The 19,980-nt window shown below is 55.0% G+C and overlaps 1 protein-coding gene across 13 annotated transcripts in view; it reads left to right on the top strand.

The window, feature by feature from the left end:
* ARHGEF10L (Rho guanine nucleotide exchange factor 10 like) overlaps positions 1 to 19,980 on the top strand; it is a 185,791-nt gene that overhangs the window by 91,872 nt on the left and 73,939 nt on the right. For 4 of the 13 annotated variants that reach the window (XM_033228097.1, XM_033228102.1, XM_033228096.1 and 1 more), the window contains exons 7-13: positions 1,804 to 1,976; positions 6,991 to 7,107; positions 10,022 to 10,130; positions 13,275 to 13,381; positions 16,360 to 16,437; positions 17,490 to 17,669; positions 18,877 to 18,993. In XM_033228097.1, coding sequence (XP_033083988.1) covers positions 1,804 to 1,976; positions 6,991 to 7,107; positions 10,022 to 10,130; positions 13,275 to 13,381; positions 16,360 to 16,437; positions 17,490 to 17,669; positions 18,877 to 18,993 — 881 coding nt within the window. Of the gene's footprint in view, positions 1 to 1,803; positions 1,977 to 6,990; positions 7,108 to 8,256; positions 9,612 to 10,021; positions 10,131 to 11,876; positions 12,448 to 13,274; positions 13,382 to 16,359; positions 16,438 to 17,489; positions 17,670 to 18,876; positions 18,994 to 19,980 lie in introns of those variants that run through there. The other 9 variants (XM_033228101.1, XM_033228103.1, XM_033228100.1 and 6 more) reach the window with 5 other exon arrangements.

Below are 19,980 nucleotides of genomic sequence, written 5' to 3'. Positions count from 1 at the left end.
TGTTTTGTTCTTTGGCTGACACTCTTGCCCCCAACCCCTCACACCCCAGCTTTCCTGTGGGGTGAAGCTCGGGGGCCCTGGGTCTATGGACTGACACCCAAGCTCCCCAAGAACCACCATGAGTGGCGGCCTGCTGCTCTCAGCCAAGTGCATGCTATGTGCCAGGCACTTTGCCAAGAGCCCCTTGGCTGTTTTATTTACTCGATCTGTCCGCTATTATTAGCCCCATTTGGCAGAGAGGTCTCTGATGACCAAAGCTCACAGTTTTTTGGCATAGTCGTTTCTGAGCAGATTTCTTTTCTTCTTCTTCATCTTCTTTTTTTTTTTTTGAGATGTTGTCTCTTTCTGTCACCCAGGGTGGAGTTCAGTGGCACGATCTTGGCTCGCTGTAGCCTCCGATTCCCGGGTTTGAGTGATTCTCCTGCCTCAGCCTCCTGAGTAGCTGGGACTACAGGCGCATACCACCATACCTGGCTAGATTTTGTATTTTTAGGAGAGACGGGGTTTCACCATGTTGGCCAGGCTGGTCTCAAACTCCTGACCTCAGGCGATCCACCCACCTCCGCCTCCCAAAGTGGTGGGATTACAGGCATGAGCCACCGTGACCGGTCAGATTCCCTTTTTTAAAAAAACCTTTCCCAATGCTATATTTCTTCTGTGATGACAAAAGCATTTTCATCTTCATGTACGTTTCGGTGTCCGACCCCACTTTCGTGAGGTCTGCAGTTCTCCAGGTAACAGATGACGAAATGAAACCCAGAAGGGCAAAGGGCCTTGCCCAAGATCCCCCAGTGATGGAGCTGGGGCTGGGGCCGTGTGTTCTGGCCTCGGGACAGTGGCTTTCCCACCTCAGGCTTCAAGCGGCATCTCATAGCCCAATTGAATGGGCCCCACGAGTGCCCTGGCCCTTGTGGGACCTGTCCCTCCAGACGATGCGACTCAGCTTTTTGTCCCCAAGTTTTCAGTCCAAGGCATTTCCTGCAGGCTTAGGAAGGAAAGGAGCGCCTGGACTCTGGGCCAGCTGCGCCCCCTACTGGAAGATCCTGGGCCGAACGTGAACTCAGATTTGGGGTGAGGGACTTTGAGGCCCCAACAATCTCTGTTTCATTCGTGAGGATGCTGAGGGCCTGAGCCAGGACTTGGCTCCAGGTCTTCTCTTTTCCAGTAAGAAACAGGTCACGTGTGATGGCTCGGCTGGGTGCGGTGGCTCATGCCTGTAACCCTGGCACTTTGGGAGGCGGTGGCAGGAGGATCACTTGAGCCCAGGAGCTCAAGACCAGCCTGGGCAACATAACAAGACTCCATCTCTACAAAAAAATTAAAAATTAGCTGGGTGTGATGGTGCACGCCTGTAGTCCCAGCTACCTGGGAGGCTGAGATGGGAGGATCACTTGAGCCCAGGAGTTTGAGGCCACAGTGAGCTGTGATTGCACCGCTGCACTCCGGCTTGGGTGAGACAATGAGACCCAGTCTCTAGAAAAATAAAACATTGCCAAGGAGGCCCAGAATGAGAGCTGAGACCATACAAAAGCAGTACTGGGGGCAAAAGGAAGTGAGTGGGCCCGTGCGCGGCTGACGTGTTTCTTGTGTTTTCCCCATTTTCTCAGGCCCTTCTTGCCCTACGAGGGGGAAGATGTATTGTCATCTTTGTTTCATGGTTGAGGAAGTAGAGCTGGAGCCCCAGGGCCCCCACGTTCTCCCTGACCCCGCCTCGCCCCACCTGGGTTCAGAAATTGGGTCTGAGGCTGGAAGTCTGGTAGGCTTGGCCTCAGGGCCTGGGCTCACCCGCTGCCGCTTGGCCAGCAGGGGCAGAGAGGAACCTGCTCTACGAGGATGCGCACCGGGCTGGGGCCCCTCGGCAGGCGGAGGACCTAGGCTGGAGCTCCAGTGAGTTCGAGAGCTACAGCGAGGACTCAGGGGAGGAGGCCAAGCCGGAGGTTGAGCCCACCAAGCACCGAGTGTCATTCCAGCCCAAGGTGAGGGGACCGGGGGTGTCTCTCACTTCACTCAGGACATGGAGACCCCTTCAGGGAGGGAGGGAGCAGGGTGGTAAGGGCCAGGCCCAGGACTCACGTCTGGGTCCCAGGGATTCCCAGGAATGTGTGGTGAGAGGGGAACCAGAAGCCCAGGTCATCCTGAAATAGGAGGTGGCCCACAGACATTGCTGTTGGCAGCCATAAGCCCGGGATGGGCATGGCTGGTACCTGGCACAGGTGCTCCCCCCATCCGCTTGCTATAGCAGACCTGGTTGATTGATCCTCATGCTCACGGGCTCAGACTGGGTTTCAGAGTCCTCTCAATGCCGCATTCCAGGTAGCCCAGCAACTTGCTTAGAGGTGGAGCCGGGATCAGATCCACTTGCTTTCCCCGCCCTCTGGGACTGATGCTCGGGGACAGTCCAGGCCTCGGCCCGCACAGTCCTCTCTGCTCTGGGGAGTGGACAGTGGGGGCTGCTGTGGCTCAGCCAGAGCGACATGGAAGGCTTCTCTCTGGGGCCTCACACAGTGCCATCCATGCATTCGGCTTTCCTGGTGTTTCTGCCTGGAGCAGGGGCCATTCTGCTTATTTCCTGGAGGGGAGCCCCTGAGGCTGCGAGGAGGACAGGTCATCTGGTTCCTCCTTTCCCGTGGCACCCATGCTCCTTCCCTGTTGTTCTGCAGAAGCCACCAAGAGGCAGTGTCTGTCTGTGCTGAGATTTGCAGTTTCATGGTGACAGCTTCTTACAGGCCCTGACTGAGCAGAGGGGGTGGGGCCCCTCTGCTCCTTTTATTTTTATTTTTATTATTTATTCTTTTGAGACAGAGTCTCACTCTTTCACCCAGGATGGAGTACAGTGGCATTATCTCGGCTCACTGCAACTTCTGCTTCTCGCGTTCAAGCAATTTCCTGCCTCAGCCTCCCGGGTAGCTGGGATTGCAGGCGTGCACCATCATGCCTGGCTAATTTTTGTGTTTTTGTAAAGATGGGGTTTCATCATGTTGCCCAGGATGATCTCAAACTCCTGGCCTCAAGTGATCCACCTGCCTCGGCCTCCCAAAGTGCTGGGATTACAGGTGTGAGCCACCGTGCCCAGCCTCAAGCTCCTTTTAAAAGAGGTAGCAGGGCAGGAGAGCTCCACCTGGGGCCATTCCTGCATGGGCAGGGTGGGGACAAGACAGGGAACTTTCTCCCACCTTTTCTGGGTTTGGGGGATCCACTCTGGGAGAGGCATGCTGGCCAGAGGAACACCAGCACCTGAGTCCTCAGGCAGCCATTCCTCAGACCAAGATGGGCTCCCTGAGTCCTGAGCAAGCCTGGGACTTTCCAGGGATGGGCCTCCAAGGCTGGGCTGTGGGAAACAGCCTTAATGTCTTGCTAGCCAAAAAGCGAAGCATTTACTACAACACCTACTGTCTGCCTAGTCCATTTCTTCAGTTGTGGGATGAGATACATTGGAACAGGAAGATCTGATCTGTACTCAGTGAACCTTTATGGTCCACAGGAGACACTGAATGGGAAACAATTTGTCAAAAATGAAGACAAAATGCTGGTCATCATGATCAGTGTGGTACAATTTTCAAAAATAAACTAGCATGCCCTTCAAAACAAAATGAAGACAAAAATGCCTTTATGTAAACTTGAGCCTCTGTCCAGCCTGGCTGTGTGCCTGATAGGGGTAGGGACTGATGCGACCAATCAGAGGAGGCCTCTGAGAGTGGTGAGCTGGAGCTGGGCTTAGGAGCCAGAGGAGATGGAACAGGTGATCCAGGCTGCAGGAGCAGGCCAGGCAGAAGCCCAGGAATAGCTTGTTGCTACTTCCTGCAGTTCAGAAGGGGCAGCATGCACTGCTTTAGGGAAGGGGGCTTTGGTTATGAAGCTCCCACTCCCCCCAGTAGCCTCTCCCTATGGCAGGACCGGTGTGTCCCAGCCCTGCTCTGGGCAGTGTGACCAGATGGGGCTCTCGAGTCCTGGCCTAGCCTTTTAGCCTCAGCCTCTGGCATTCCTCCTTCTCTCCCATGGTAGCCCCGGCCCTCTTGCTGGGACTAGGAGGATACCATGTGTGTCTCTGAGAGGGAAGGAGGGATGACGATGCTGAATTCAGGCTTTCCAGTGGTGGTCCCCATTCTTGCACAGGCATCAGGATCACACGGGTAACTGGTTGAATCACAGATGCCAGGGGCCTCACCGGGTACTCGGATTCAGGGGTTGGGTGGGGTCCGATAATCTGCCTTTTAAGCAGCTCTCTGCCCCCAGGGAGTACAAGGTGCTCACAGAGCACTCCAAGAAATGCTGGGCCACGCTCACCATGGCCTGGCCCTGGGAATGGGACCTCTGGGGGCTGCCTGTGAACTCGTGTCCCTCACACTCTCAAGCTGGAGGCTTTGGACCCTCCCTCAGCAGACAAACTATGTGGCACAGTTGTTGGGATTTCTAACCACTTGGAGTTTTTTTCTCTGGCTGTGGCCAAGGCCCACCTGCTCCCTGATCAGCAGGCTCCTAGGGAGACAGGAGGTTGTGGAGGGCTTTTCCTCAGGTACCCGCTTCTGCCAGGGACTCTACTGAGCCTGCCTGTGGTGCTTCACCCTCCTGAGCCGCTTGGGGCGCACTTGCTCACCCGCTGGCATTGCAGCAGCTGCATGTTTTAGGGCCACTGCTGCTTGGCTATGTGTTATATGTGCTGTGGGCACAGGACAGCAGGGATCTGGGGATGTGTTTTGTCCTGTTCTTGGAGTCTGACCATTGCCAGGCACCCTGCCCAGCTGCAAGAGAACTAATGGAACCCCTTCTTCAGATATCCGTAGAGGCCATCCCTAGGCAGGTGGACTCTTACCAAAAAAAGTGACCATGGGATCTGTAGAAGGGCACGGACCCAAGTAGAAGCAACTGCCTCATCCTCTTATGTGAACAAGTGGTCCTGCTGGTGCCAATCTGGGGTCTGTGGGTTTTTTTTTTTTTTTTTCCATTTATGGGATGGATTGCATTGAACTGTTGCACTCTCCAGCAGTGACCTCTTTGAAATCAAGGTCTCTGATCCAGCTGGATGGGGACTGGGCAGAACTCGTGGATTCATTACAGAAATGCCAGCCCTGGCCTAGCCTGCTCCATTCCCTGCTCTGATCTGGCCAACTCAGCAAGCGGCCTCTGATCCTGACATTTCCTTGTTCTTCTGACCCTGAAAGAAGGGAGGGAGCACCAGAAGACCCAGGGACTTTATGATTTTATTGTGTGAAACTATTTTATAGATGAACATGACTCAGGTCAAACCCCAAACTCCCCAGTTTTTTGGGAGTCTGGGTAGGTCTCCGAGAGACCCCTGTCTTGCATACTTCTTTGCATGACAATATTGAACATTTGCCTAGAATGGTGCACTTTACAAAGCAGTGCCATTTACCCTAAGTGGTACCCTAAGTGGTCAGTATTATTGTTGTTAAGATTCTCATTTTGTTGATCAGAAAACCTGTGTAAAGCTCAGAGAGATTTAAATGATGTAGAATGCAACATCACATTTGCCTCATCTGTCTGTCTGTCCATCCATCCATCCATCCATCCATCCATCCATTCATCCACTCATCCATTCACCCACCCAACAAATATTGAGCACTTGCAATTTGAAAGATAATAATGGCTTCCATTTTTTGAATACTTAATAAGCTCTCGACTCTCAGCTTTGCATGTACATTTAATTTTCTCAACAACCCTATGCAGAGGCTATTATTATGGCCACTTTACCAGTGAGGAAGTTGCAACTCAGAGAGGTAGAGACTTTTCCAGCTAGTAAGCAGGGAGCCATGATTTGAAGTAGGCCTACCTGCCTCTTGATCCTTGTGTCTACTTCTCTAGAAATAGCACCTGTCTTGGTCTTTTGTGTACTTTACCAAATATCACTGTTGCTCATATGGTTCATGCATTTGAATATCTATCTCTTCTTCTGTCCATCCACCTGTTCTCCCATCTGTTTGTTCATCCATCCATCCATTCATCCATCCTCCAGATAGTCTGTAAGCTGAGCATCCATTCTTCCATCCAGTTGCCCATCCCCCTCTCTCCCTTTACCTTTCACTCATCCTCCCTCCATTCATCCTCCAGCAGTGTGCCAGAGGCAGCTAGTGTCAGCTCACAAGAACTCAGGAACCAGTTTTGAGCATCTCTTTACAAATTCCCATTCAGTGATGTCAATTTGATAGCTTGGAATTGGTGGAAGTATTCACGCCATGGAAATGCTTCAAAGCAGGGCCCTTTTCCTGGAGAACTGGTTGTTAAATATTTGCCAGCACAGCACTGCCTAAATCCGTTCTCCTATCCATCCATCCATCCATCCTCTTATTCCTTCATCTGACTCTCTCTTCATCCATCCATCTGTCCATTTGCCCAGCTATATAGTCACCTAACCAAATTTATCCATTTGCTCATCCATCTGTTTATCTGTCCATCCATTCATTCATCTATTTATTTATCCATCCATCCATCCCTCTATGAGTCTGTTCGTCTACCCACCCACCTGCCTGTCTGTTGCCCATCCATTCATCTTTCTGTGGATTTGCCCACTTACCCATTTATCCCCCGACCTCATTCCATCCATCCATCCACCTGCCATCTGTCCATGTCACAAACTTATCAAGAAGCTCCTATGTTACAAGCCCTGTGCTGGGCCACAGGGCTGGGGAGAAGACACAGTCCTTGCCCTCAGAGCATTTTCCCATTTCCCTAAGATAGGAGGCCTGGGTTTGCTCCCCTCCCACCTCTCCACCCCAGCAGCCCAGATTCCCTCCTGCAGAGACCCGGCCCCCAGCTGCCTGGCGTGGTGGGGTTGGACACAGCTGGAGCAGATTCCAAGCAGGATCTGGCTGGACTGCTGCCTGGGACCTGGGGTGCCGCATCCCGCCTGCCCGAGCTGTCCATCCGCACTTTACCTGAGTCTCCTTTCTCCCCTGTTGTCTGTGTTTTGTCTCCTCCCTGTCCCGCCTGCTGCTCTCACCTGCTCTCCTTCTGCCTGGCCGCTTGGGGTTCCAGCTTTCTCCAGACCTGACTAGGCTAAAGGAGAGATACGCCAGGACTAAGAGAGACATCTTGGCTTTGAGAGTTGGGGGGAGAGACATGCAGGAGCTGAAGCACAAGTACGATTGTAAGGTATTGTCTGTCTGTCTTCTCAAGTCCTGGATGGGAGCTGTTTCCAGCTGCAGCTACCTCCAGGGGCCTTTCCTGCTGCCCTGGTACCACGAAGCCTCCCAGGCCCACCCTTGAGTCCCAGGGCTGTCCTGAGACCTGGACCCTGGCCACCCTCACATCTGTGTGGAACTGGCAGGTGCCTTAAGCCATGTGTTCCCTTCCATGTTCTCGCCCCTATCTTTCTCCCCACCTGCAAGTGAAACCCTGATAGCCCACGAGAATTCCCAGGAGGGTTTTCAAACGTTAGGACCCTTGGATTCACCTGGGGTGCTGTGTTCAAAATGCAGGTTCCTGAGCTCCAGTCCCAAGGGTGCCACTTCTGTAGGTCTGGGACGAGGCTCAGGAATCTGCACATTTCATAATCTGCACAGTTGGGGTTACACGTTGAAAAACGTGAATGTTGGTGACATTGAATGTTCCTATCTCTCCACACTGTTTAGAGGAATCCAGGATAAGGAAGTGTGTGGAGAAATCACAGTACTTTCTTAAACTTTTGGATAATGATCATGTCGATAACAGTAGCTTCCCTTAACTGAGCACCAGTTGTGTGTCTTGGCCGAAGGCATGGACTGTCGAGGTCTGTGGGCCTGGTTTGAATCCCAGTCTCACCACTTCCTCATGGTGTGATCCTGAGCAGGCCCCTTGGCCTCTCTGAGCCTTGGTTTCCTTGCCTTTGAAATGGGGGCATTCATAGTATCGGCCCCCAGGGTGGCTGTGAGGGTGGATGGTCAGGCCTGTTGGGTGTGCGGTGCTGTGCTGGGTCTAGGAGCTCAGTGGACAGTGGCTGTTGTTATCTACGCACCTGACCACCCTGTCCTTGTGGCACTCTGGGCAGTAGCTGCCTTTCTGCATCTTTTAGTGTCAAGTAACCGGCTAGTGGCCACACCAGTGGTCAGCGATAGAGCTGGGATTCCAACTCGGGTCTGCTGCGTGTTGGAGCCCAAACGTCCTCCATCCTGCAGTGCTGCCCACTTTATTGGAATGTGAAGCCTTCCCGGAGGAGGAGAGCAGACCCTTTACAGTTTACAGGACCTTTCACAGATACCCCCGAGAGGGCTATAACCCAGGGTGGGGGTGGGTCTAACTTCTCAGGAAGCCAAGGCTGAGAGAGGGGCCCGGAGCTAGTGAAGGGCAGAGTCTAAGACCGGGCATTTCCCCTGGTGTGGCCACACACTGTGGGAAGGGGTGGATTCGACAGGTGTACTCAGGGACACCTTCTAGGGTGTTGGCCTGTTCTTTTTTTGCCCAGGAAAATGCTGGGAGAAGGGCCTCAGATGATCCCCTGAAAGACCACTTTGTGGGGCTCATGACAGCACCATTGATGGCTTTCTGCCAGGACAGAAACTGGATTCTGGAACAGAGGTTTCGGATCTCTGAGGGTGTGACCCCCTCCTCCCACCCCCCCAACAAGAAGATGAGCGTCTATGCCATCCATTTCATGAGATTCTCAAAGGCCTCTATGACCACTCCCCCTGCCCAACCCCAGAAAAGGCCAAGCACAACTGCTCTAGGATTGTCCCGTAGAAATGCAGGGCAGGCAGGGAACTTCCTTCTTTTTCCCTGCTGCTGGTTCCTTCCAGAAGGTCAGCCTCGTTCCTTAAAAGCCATCACCCCTGCTTCCCCATGCACAGCACCTGGTGGCTTTTCAGCAACCCTTCCTTGCCCAGACCCCCAAGAAGTACTTGGATACTTAAGTGGGGACCAAGGGGTTATTGGAGGTGATAGAGCAGAGACCAGAGACACCCCCAACAGATTAGTGCTCCCCACCTTCAGTAGAGAGTTTTAGGAAGGAGAAGGTTTTCTTAGGACTGCACTGTCCATTATGATAGGCATGTGGCTCTTTAAATGGAAATTAACAAATTAAATATACTTAGAAATTTGGGTCCTTCCTCGCACCAGCACATTTCAAGTGCTCCATGGTCACATGTGGCCTGTGGCTGCCATTTTGGACAGGGCAGATACAAGTGTTTCTGTCATGGCAGAGCCTTCTCTCAGCTGGTGCTGCTGTGTGTTGGAGAAGATGCAGGGGCCAGAGCTGGGGCTTGGGAGGACAAAGGACTGGCTGAGGGGACAGCAGCTCTGTCTCAGGCCTGGGCTCCCCCATCGCCCTGGATGTCCACTTCTCCCTCCTGGGCACACGCTCTCCTTACTTCTCACATTCTGCTTAGCTTGCTACGCTCGTGTCCATGGATCCCCTCCCCACCACCAGAGGAAACTGCCTCTTCTTTCTGGCAACTTCAGCCTTTTCTCCTTTTCCCAGACAGTGGCTCAGTAAGAAACCTGGCTGTTTTAGGGGAGGCAAGGGATGGGTCCCTCAGCTGGGTTTGGCTGATGGGATGGGGGTGTGCACACATCTCCTTCAGTTGCTCCTAAGGTCATGTTCAACATCATGGAGTGCATTTTGCTGCTCAGGGAGCTTTCCCAGACCCGGAATGTTTGGTGCTCACAGACCCTGATAAGGACAGGTTTTGCTGTTCCTCAGTTTTGCCTGGGGAAATGGAGGCTCAGTGACGTTCAGTGACGTGCCCAGAGTCATGCCACCTGGGGGTGGCCCAGGACTCCAGGTCTCCAGCACCCCTTGCCACACTCCTCGCCAGGTCACATCATCTCCTGGATTTCAAATCTGTTCACATAGTCTGTCCCGAAGGGAAAAAAATCAGTTATGGCCCCCTCTTGCCCATAAAGAGGGAGATCCCTGGGCATGAATGCACCTTCTCACCCCCACTGGCGTCCTTGGCCTCTGCTCACTGACCTGGGAGGGAAGGGTCTGGGTGGTTCTGACCTCTGCAGGCTGAGGCCCGGGGAGGCAGGTGGCCCTCGGTGGCAGGCATCCCAGGCCGTCCCTTCCCTGATGAGCCTCTCTACCTTTGCTCAGATGACCCAGCTCATGAAGGCCGCCAAAAGCGGGACCAAGGATGGGCTGGAGAAGACGCGGATGGCCGTCATGCGCAAAGTCTCCTTCCTGCACAGGAAGGACGTCCTCGGTGAGGCGCTGCCTGAGCGGGAGGGTCTGGTGCCCAGCTCTGGGCTGCGGGTCGGGAGGGTGGGATTTTGCTTTACACCCCAGTGGTCATGCTGGGTGGGTACCACTTGGCGTATGGCTTTCTCTGGCGGTGGGGGTTGCGGGCTGGGTCCCAAAGATCCTGGTAGGTCCCAGTGTGCCTCCCCTTCCTCTGGCAGGTGTGGTCTGTCTCTTTTGGGAGAGCTGGGCCTCTCCCTTCAGCGTCCCTTTTGCTTTTGTCACAGCTGTCTTGGCCTCCTGCCCCCTGCGCTGTCTGGCTCACCTGTCCTCATCTCTTTTGTTCCTGTTCCCTCCTTCCTTTATCCATCCACCCATCTCTCCAACCAGCTGACATTTACTGAATCCCACTAAGCGCCACAGCCGGCGCTGCGTGCAGTGACCCAGGATGCATGTATCAGCAGTGCCTCTGGGGCCAGCTGGTGGCATAGCGCGGGAGACAGACACGGACATGGGAAATGACAGGACAGATTGACAAGTGGCCCACTGGGGTGCCCTGGGGGGCATGGAGGAAATGAGGATGGACTTGGGGGATGACAGATCAGGGAAGGAGGAGGCACAGGTCACCAGGTGGAGCAGAGTGGTTGCTCTGGGAAGAGGAGCAAGCGGGTGTGCAGAGCCCCGAATGTGGGAAAGTACGAGATGTTCCAGAGATGCTCTTAGTCAGCACCGATTGAGTACTTATTGTGTGCCAGGTGCTCTCCTATGAGCCTGCAGTTCCTCACTTAATCCTCATCCTCACCACACAAGGTGCAGAGAACTCTCACATTCCCACGCAGCAGATGAGGGAATAGGCACAGAGAGGTTGTGACAGGGCTGAGGACACACCGGCCTGGAAGGGATAGAGGAGGCCTCAGGTGGCGGGAGTGAGGGCAGGCGTGATAGGTTAGGGTCTGGTCAGTACAGGCTCTGTCAGCCTTGCTGGGCATTTGCCTTTGGTCTTAAGGATGCCGGAAGGTCAGTAGAGGGTTTTACACAGAAGTGTCTCATGGTTAGATTTCATCAATTGGTCATTCATGTGACAAGTTTTATTAAGTATTTACTATGTGCTAGGAACTGTCCTAAAGCCTTGGGACACAGCTGTGAACATGAGTCCTGCCCCTGTTCCCCCGAACCCGTCTTCAGGTGCCTACCCTCACTCCTGGTTCCCACCAGGCTCTGGTCCATTCCTCCAGAGAATGTCTAGGTCAGGGCCCCTGATGTGTTCCCAGGCATTGGTGAGACAGGGCCAAGTGAGACCAGCCCCTGCTGCTCACCTCACATCTTTGGAGGCAACAGACAAGGAGACAAAGAATCCCAGTACAGTGGGATCACAGCTGGTGGAATTCTGGGGGTGCCAGTTCTCCTTGGAAGGAAGTAAGCTTTGTCTGCTGCCCGCCCTCAGCACATGGCCTGGTGCAGTGAAAGAAACACAGGCCTCAAGCCAGGCAGAACTTTGAGAGCCTGTGTCCTCCTGGAAAATGTTGTAGTTTAACCTCCCTGTGCCTCGGTTTCCTCATCCGTACAGTGGCGTGGCTGTCTCTCTTGTAGGGCTGTGGTGAGGATGTCTGAGGTAGTACGAGGACAGAGAGAGTCCTATGTAGCAGGCATTATTCTTGGTGGGCAGTCAGACCCTAAGTGGAGGCGTTTGGTGCTAGGATGGCCTCGTGCTGGCTTGCTCAGACCCTGGCTCTGTGGCCTTCTGGCCATGTCACCTTGCACTTTTCCCCCTCTTGGGGCGGCAGGCTGTAAATGGGTTTTCATCTGTAAAATGGGTTGAGCCCCACCCGTGTACTTGGTGCGGTGATAAACCAGGTAGGTGTGTGCAGGCCTGGAAGGTGGGTGCTCAGTAATTGTCCATGTTCCCTCTGCATTTCGGGGAGCACTGACCCTTGATGAGGGAGGGAGCCGGCCAAGTGGCCATTCTAAACTCATTGAGATGGTCCTAAGAAAGGACAGCGTGGCCAGGCCAGCTGGCTGGGAGCTCTTCCTGGGTCACCCTCCCAACCCCAGGCTGGCCAGGGCTCTTCTCAGGCCTCTCCACCCCGCCCATGAGCCCAGCGCCTTCCTGAAGTGACCCTCCCCGCAGAGGCGATATTAATAGCCGTGGCAGGGCTCGAATCACAGGCCAAGAATGTTACCCAGCAGCTCGTGGGGGAAGAGGAAGCTGCGAGGCCGGCTGGGGTGGGTGCGGAGTGATGCCCGGGGCGTGATGTGGGCCCGGCAGGAGGGCCTGCACCACCCCCACCCCAACGCTGTCATCCGCTGTCCCTCCTCCTCCTCCTCCTCTGTCTCCTGCTCAGGTAAGGGCCTACTGGGGTGTCCCTGCCCCCTCCCACCCCTGGGATCGCTGCCGCTTCTTCTTTCCTCCCAGCTTCCTCACAGCTCCCATTTGCTGCTGCCCACGGCCACCGCTGGAGTCAGAGCCCCTCAGCAGCTGGGGTCCCGTCTCCCAGCACCTGTACCTTTCTCTGGTGGGGACTGGAACCCTCTCTGGAGCCTCCCTCACTGTCTGACCTCCTCCCACTCTCAGAGGCCTGGGCCTTTGTCCATCTCATTCCGTCCTCCATCTGAGGTCCAGCTCCACTCACAGCCGGGATTGCCTGTCAGGCTCCCGTTGAACTTTTTCCCTTTAGCTCTGCATTTTTCTTTTGGAAATGAAAATGCCAAACCACGCTGCCCTGTTCTTCTCGGGGCTTATTTTCTTCCCCCTTTTAGACTTCCAGAAGAAAACTATTTTTAGTTCCTAGTGATGGGGACACGGGCGACTGGCCTTCGCCAGGCCAGAGCGGGCGGGCCTGAGCAGGGACAGTGGCTTCTGGCAGCGTGGATGCCGAGAGCCCAGGCCCTGCAGGATGTGGTTTTGGTTTCTGCCTGTTTACCCTCTCACTCACTCACTCACTCACTCACTCACAATTGTTCACTGATGGACTGTTCCAGGCCCTGGGACGTAGCAGGGAACTCCTGAGAAGGAGCAACCGGGCAGCTGTAACCGCACGGGGCCCCAGGGGCTGCTCGTGCCCTAGGACCTGGGTCCAAGGCTGGTCTAGGGGGGCTCTCAGCTCCTGAGGCCTGAGAAGGGTGTGCTGTCCCTGCCTTAGCTGTGTCATCAGCCCATCTGACTTTACAGGTGACTCGGAGGAGGAGGATATGGGGCTCCTGGAGGTCAGCGTTTCGGACATCAAGCCCCCAGCCCCAGAGCTGGGCCCCATGCCAGAGGGCCTGAGCCCTCAGCAGGTCTGTGGGGGAGTGGGGCAGGTGGAGGTCTGCAGGGGAAGGGGTGGCTTGGGGCTTCCAGCCTGTTCTCTGGGGCCATGCTAGTCTGGATCTCACAGGGGATGTGATGACTGGGGGCTCTTGGCAGAGCCCAGCTGGGCGGGGGGCCTCCTGGGTTCTCTCCTCAGCCTTCCCACTTTCTACCCCTGGGTTCTCTCCTCAGCCATTGCACAGGCTTCCCACTTTCTACCCCATGTGCTCTGTGCTGTTGATTTTAGGGGTGGGCTCCCAGCATCTACAGTGCTTGCCTCCTCCCACTCCATGGCATCCAGCGCTGTCCTGTTGGCTGTTTCTGACTAAGGTGTCATTTGAAGAATGAGATGGGAAAACAGACTCAGGGGAGGCTGCAGGTGTGTAGGTGCCCGGCCCCTGCCATCTGTCCCCTGGTCCTCACCGTGGGCCTCAGTGCTGCCACGAGCTCCCACCAGGAACTGAGGCTCTTTAAGAATGGCTTCCTTGGCCGGGTACGGTGGCTCATGCCTGTAACCCCAACACTTTGGGAGGGTGAGGTGGGTGGATCAACTGAGGTCAGGAATTCGAGACCATCCTGGCCAACATGGTGAAACCCTGTCTCTAATAAAATACAAAAAAAAAAAAAAAAAAAATTAGATGGGCATGGTGGTGCATGCTTGTAGTCTCAGCTATTCAGGAGGTTGATGCAGGAGAATCACTTGAACCCAGGAGGCAGAGGTTGCAGTGAGCCGAGATCGCGCCACTGCACTCTAGCCTAGCGACAGAGGGAGCGAGACTCCATCTCAAAAAAAAAAAAAAAAAAGTCTTTCTTATTGTAGAGCATCATGCTGAGGCTGGGCGGCTTTGCTCTGGGATCTCAGCCCAGTCACATTTTCCCTTTGCTATCTGCATTTTGCCAGCTGTGAAACAGGGTGTGAGATCCCTGGTTCCTCTGGCTGTGAGGCTGCTGAGCGGGATGTGTCAGGGCAGATAGCTCAGTGGAAGGGATTTCCCATTTTTTTGGTCAGCAGAAAATCCTGATGCTTGGCCCTTTTTGAAAATCAGGAAGATAGAGCCACCAGGCTCCTGCTGGCAGCAGCTGGCCAGAGCAGAGTTGGGGCAGGCAGCTCCCTTCTCAGGACACTTATTCTCCCATTCATGGCAGTCCACCTGCCTCCCTCATGGACAGTACCTGCCCGGCCCAGCATGGCATTTGAGATGGCGAAGCCCCAGCTATGAGAGCCCGAGAGACCAGACCTGCAGCTCAAAAACCGGGCCTCCCACTCCTGCTCGTGCTGCCCGGGACTCTGTCATCCTGGTGCTGCCCCTGGGCCTTTCCCCTGCAGCCCTGTGCAATTTCTGGATCAGGCAATGTCAGTTACTCTGGGCCAGCAGCTGTCAACCAAGGGTGATTTTTGCCCCCCACGAGATATTTGGCAACATCTGAAGACAATTTTGGTTGTCATCACTTGGGTTGCTACTGGCATCTGGTGGGTAGAGGCCAGAGAAGCTGCTGAACATCCTACAAGGCATGGGACAGCCCCACCACAGGGAGTTACACGGCCCCAGATGTCCTTGTGCTCTGTTCTGGGTGCTGCTTGAATACCTGAGAATTGTTGGCAATGGATGGACAATGGGGCAGGGGTCTTGCCATCTGCTGGGACTGTGTGGCCAGGCCATGGTCAGGCCTGGCTGCAGGCAGGGCAGTGGAAGATGGGAGAAGAGCCTGCTGGAGGCAGGAGGAGGCAGCAGAGGGAGCAGGGCAGGGGATCGGGGTTCTAGTGACAGTGGGCTCCTGATGGACACTCAGGACAGCTGTGGGGGTAGAGCGGGGCGTCAGTCACCTCCCAACCTGAGATCGCGAGGGATGGGCTCCCCCTCGGAGCCCTCTCACATGTGACACCTGTGAGCACTGTCCTAACTGTCCTGTTGTCCCAGGCTGCACAATAGAGCCACCAGGGAAGATTTCAAAATCCTTGATATCCAGGTTGTACCTCATTCGGAGGACAGTAGAACTTCAGAAGGTCTGGGGTGGGAGCCAGGTGACTGTGTTGGAAAGATCCCCAGCTGAGGGAGGTGCAAGCCACACCACGCTCGATGGGGTGCTGCAGGCTGAGGGGTTGTGGTCCCCTCCGTGGGCCAGGCTTCTGGAGGGATTAGGGTGATGGCGGGAGGGAAAGGAGAAGGGACTGGGGATGTTTAGCCGGAAGCAGAGACCACCCATGTTGGGGGCAGTACCCCAAGGCCCGTCTTGTGAAAGAGGGATAGCTCAAGGATTTCATTCACAAGTGAAGGGAGCTGAGATTCAGTTCACGATAACGCTAAGACAGAATTTTCTTTTCTTTTTTCTTTTTTTCTGAGATGGAGTCTTGCTCTGTTGCCCAGGCTGGAGTGCAGTGGCACGATCTCGGCTCATTGCAACCTCTGCCTCCCAGGTTCCAGCAATTCTCTTGCCTCAGCCTCCCAAGCAGCTGGGACTATAGGCATGTGCCACCACACCCAGCTGATTTTTGTATTTTTACTAGAGACGGGGTTTTACCATGTCGGCCAGGCTGGTCTTGAACTCCTAACTTCAGGTGATTTGCCCATCTCTGCCTCCCAAAGTGCTGGGATTATAGGCATGAGCCACCTCACCTGGCCTAGAATTTTCTATTAGAGTTGTCCAAAGATGGAGGTGGTCACCTGCCACCATGGAGGAGCGTGATGATTACCCCATCCCCAGATGTATGTGTGTAGAGGGGCTTTCCCTGGGATGTGCCCTTCCGCCTCCATTCTGCAGCCTGGGCAGTAGGGCATTTCTTTTGGGTTGGCAGGGGCTCTGGAAGGAAGAGCAGCCACCAGGCCCAGTGGTCCCAGGTGGGACTGGGAGGGATGGGTTTCTCTGTCCTGTAATCATCAGCTTCCCTTCCTGTCACCTGGGCCACAGCAGGCACTGGCCCTGTGCAGCAGGTGTCATGTGCACTGACCATGCTTTTCGGCCTGAGCAGGTGGTCCGGAGGCACATCCTGGGCTCCATCGTGCAGAGCGAAGGCAGCTACGTGGAGTCTCTGAAGCGGATACTACAGGTGCGACTTCAGGGAGTTCTCAAGGGTCTCTGGGGGAGAAGCAGGGAGGGCCCTGGAGGGTTACTTTACATGGAGTGTTTGGGGACTGTGGGCAGTTTTGAGGGGACAGGACCATAAGCTAGCACTGCTTTATGAGGACAGTAGAACCTCCAAATGTAGGCAGCAAGAATTCCTGGTGCCTTGGTGTTCACGGGAGTGACTTCTTTCTGAACAAAATGGGATTCTTTGAAATGACTCCTGGAGAGCTGAGGGCATATACCCCCATTTATGTCTGGAAGGGAGTGTATCCTTCTTGCCACTCTGGGAGCCCCTGGGGCTTGGACCATGTCTTCCCATCCTCCTGAGATCCTTAGGTGGGAAAATGTATAGGATGGAGTCCTCCTTCTTGCATCAGGAGGTGCAGGATCGAGTCCTCTTTGTTGCATCAGGAGGCCCAGGGATTGCTGAGTGGATGCTTGCATGAAGTGACTAGTATGTGCCAACCTGAGAATCCCTGAGACAGTGTTTGAATCACTGAGACAGTGACTTTTCTGGGATGTTGTGGGCTACCAGAGTAAGGCCCCCGGGGCAGGGAATTGTTGCTAATGATACCCTTTCTTCCCCTCTCCAGTTTGGATCCTCAGAGAGAGATCCTAGGCGTCAGGCAGGTAGAGATGAACATATCACCTGTCTCTGACAAAGCTGACTGGAGAGTGACGCTGGGTGTGGGAGCCAAGGGAGCTTGTAGTGACCTTACCACTCACAGGCTCAGTAACAGGCAGAGCTTTGCACTCAGGCCGGCCTCCAAGGAGCTCCTTGCCGGCAGATGGCACATAAAAGACCCTCTTCCTCCTACCCAATTTAACACAGAAGCATGGGGGTGTTGTGGGTGGCCAGTGAGGCCAAGATGTTATGTTGATGGAGATCCTTCCAGAAGGACACATGAGTGAGGGATGAGTGCCTCCTGCCGTGCCACAGGAAGGACCATTCATGGCTGGCTGAGTTCTGCATGAAGGCAGGTAGGGAGAGAGGCTGCGGCCTGGCCTGTGGCCTCACCCCACCCTCCCCGGCAGGACTACCGCAACCCCCTGATGGAGATGGAGCCCAAGGCACTGAGTGCCCGCAAGTGCCAGGTGGTGTTCTTCCGCGTGAAGGAGATCCTGCACTGCCACTCCATGTTCCAGATCGCCCTGTCCTCCCGCGTAGCTGAGTGGGATTCCACTGAGAAGATCGGAGACCTCTTCGTGGCCTCGGTAAGTGTCCCCCAAACTTTTCCCCCAGCCCACCAAGATAAAACCACAACCAGTCTGACCCTGGGGCCATGCAGTCCAGTCTCCTGCCTCTGCCTGCTCTCCTTGTTCAAGTCAGTGGGATTAGAGGGTGGCAGGGTCTCTGAGTCTTCCGGACCTGATCTAGGGGTGAGTGTGACACCTTGAAGTGGCCAGGATGTCCTTGGATATACCTGGCAGGCCATGGTGCTGCTGAAGCCAGGTGGCTGTCCTGGTTCCTCCCAGGTGGCAGCACCCCCTGGCCTCCCAGTCACTGTGGGCAGCCACCTGGCCGGTTGCACGCTCCCTTACAAAGCACTTGAGGGGTGACAAGCCAGTGTGAAATGCTGTGAAAGACTACAACTTTGGCCCCGAGAGGATGTGCCACAGTGCTGGGGAAGGGGCACTGGCTCATGATCTGGGGGACCTGGTTCTGGTCCCAGCTCAGTTCTGCAACCTAGGGCAGGTCCAGGGCCCACTCTGGGCCCAGGCTTCCCATCTGTGGAATGAGGGTTGTACTGGATTTCTGGCTTTTCTAGCTGAAGTCTGAGGGTCATGGGGTGAGGGAAGGTCATGTTGGTAGCACTCTGCTTTGATGTGTTTTAGATAATAAGGTTTTGCTAAAAGAAAAAAACTTTTTTTTTTTTGAAAGCCATAGTGCTCAATAGAGTCACTAAATAGGTCCGATGTTCCAGGTGTATGTCAAGGGGCTCTGGTGAGAGGGTTGGTTGACTCTAGGCCGACTATCCCTCCCTCGGCAACTCAACTCTGGGCACACTGCCTGGTGAGAGGCCAGGAGCACTTTCCTTAAAGGTGGAGGGCAAGGGGCATTTGATTTCATGAATGAATGCAGTAGAATGGGTGTTGCCTCCACCCTCCCTCCACCTGTGGGCTTGAGCTGCTGCACTGGGGATGGAGACCTGGGAGGTGAAGGCCCCCTGGGCTCTCCCATGGCACCACCCCATCCCACCTGTGACCTCAGGCCAGCCTCTCTACCTCTCTGAGCCCCATGTCCTCACCCCAGTGGGGGTGATGGATTTGCACAGCTCGAGGCACTAAGGGAGCATGGGGTGAGTGCAGGCTGCCCTTCCGCTCCCTGGACTGAGGCAGCCTCCCTGGCCCATACTTGCCTCCTTTCCTTCCGCTCCTTGCACTGAGGCGGCCTTCCTGGCCCACACCGGCCTCGTTTCAGTTTTCCAAGTCCATGGTGCTAGACGTGTACAGTGACTACGTGAACAACTTCACCAGCGCCATGTCCATCATCAAGAAGGCCTGCCTCACCAAGCCTGCCTTCCTCGAGTTCCTCAAGGTGGGCCTCCACGGTGGTACCGGGCTTGGTCGGGGTGGGCAGGGAGATTGCTTAGGCGGGAGGGAGCATTCTGGCCCCATAGCTTTGGCCTGGACACCTCCCTTCTTCCTTTTGGGGCAGCCCAGTCCCATGGGACGAAAATCATTTCCTCCTGCCCCTGGGAGGAGGGTAGCCAAGTGTCTATAAGCAGTTGGGATCCTGGAGCTTTGGCAGGGTGGAGGGGAGACCTATGTCATCTTGCTGACCCTTTGCCTCCTGTGCCCTGGTGAGTGGGTTGGTCTACCTGGCTGGCCCTGTGGCGGGCTGTGGCTCCGGGGTTGCTAAGCTGGTTCCTTTTCCTCATTTATGAAAGAGTGAGAAAATTCCTTAAAGGAGTGTCTTGGGCGTTGCGTGGGAGAGTAAAGGTTAAAGGCTTCGGAAAGCTTCAGAGTTCTCATGTGCAGCTGTGCCCAGGCTCCGCTATTTTCTCTGGGAGTGTAGTCTGGTGAGTCAGAGCCCCTGCCTGCAGGGAGCCTGCTGACTGGCAGAGGATGCAGCTGGGCTAGGTGCCAGGAGATGCACACATGTGCAGGCAGCCCAGGTTAGATGTTGCGGCCTTGGTGGAGGAACCCACTGTCCCCATCGAAAAGAACAGGGGATCAGGAGGAGCTGCCATCTGACGTGGGCCCTGGCGGGGGATGGTGGGATTGTGCCAGGTAAACACAGAAGAGAGGCTATATCAGGTGTAAGGATAGTGGGGCAAAGGTCAGAGGCAGGAGGAGAGGGGTGGGAAGGTCTGGATTCTGGGAGCACTGATGCCTGTTGGGGAGTCCCAGGAGAGAAGGCCTGAGTGTGCACACTGAGAGGCAGCTGAGTTCAGTTTGGGCGGTTCTAGACCTCCAGGCTCAGGACCTAGGATGTAATATTTCAGGCAATGGGGAGCCACTGAAGGATTTTGAGCTGGGGCAGATGGAAGTGGAGGCAGGTGGAGAAACTGTGGGATTGCAG

The sequence above is a fragment of the Trachypithecus francoisi genome, unplaced genomic scaffold (genome assembly GCF_009764315.1).
Source record: "Trachypithecus francoisi isolate TF-2019V2 unplaced genomic scaffold, Tfra_2.0 Lachesis_group12, whole genome shotgun sequence".
Taxonomy (NCBI): domain Eukaryota; kingdom Metazoa; phylum Chordata; class Mammalia; order Primates; family Cercopithecidae; genus Trachypithecus; species Trachypithecus francoisi.
This window is presented reverse-complemented; position numbering and strand designations above follow the sequence as displayed.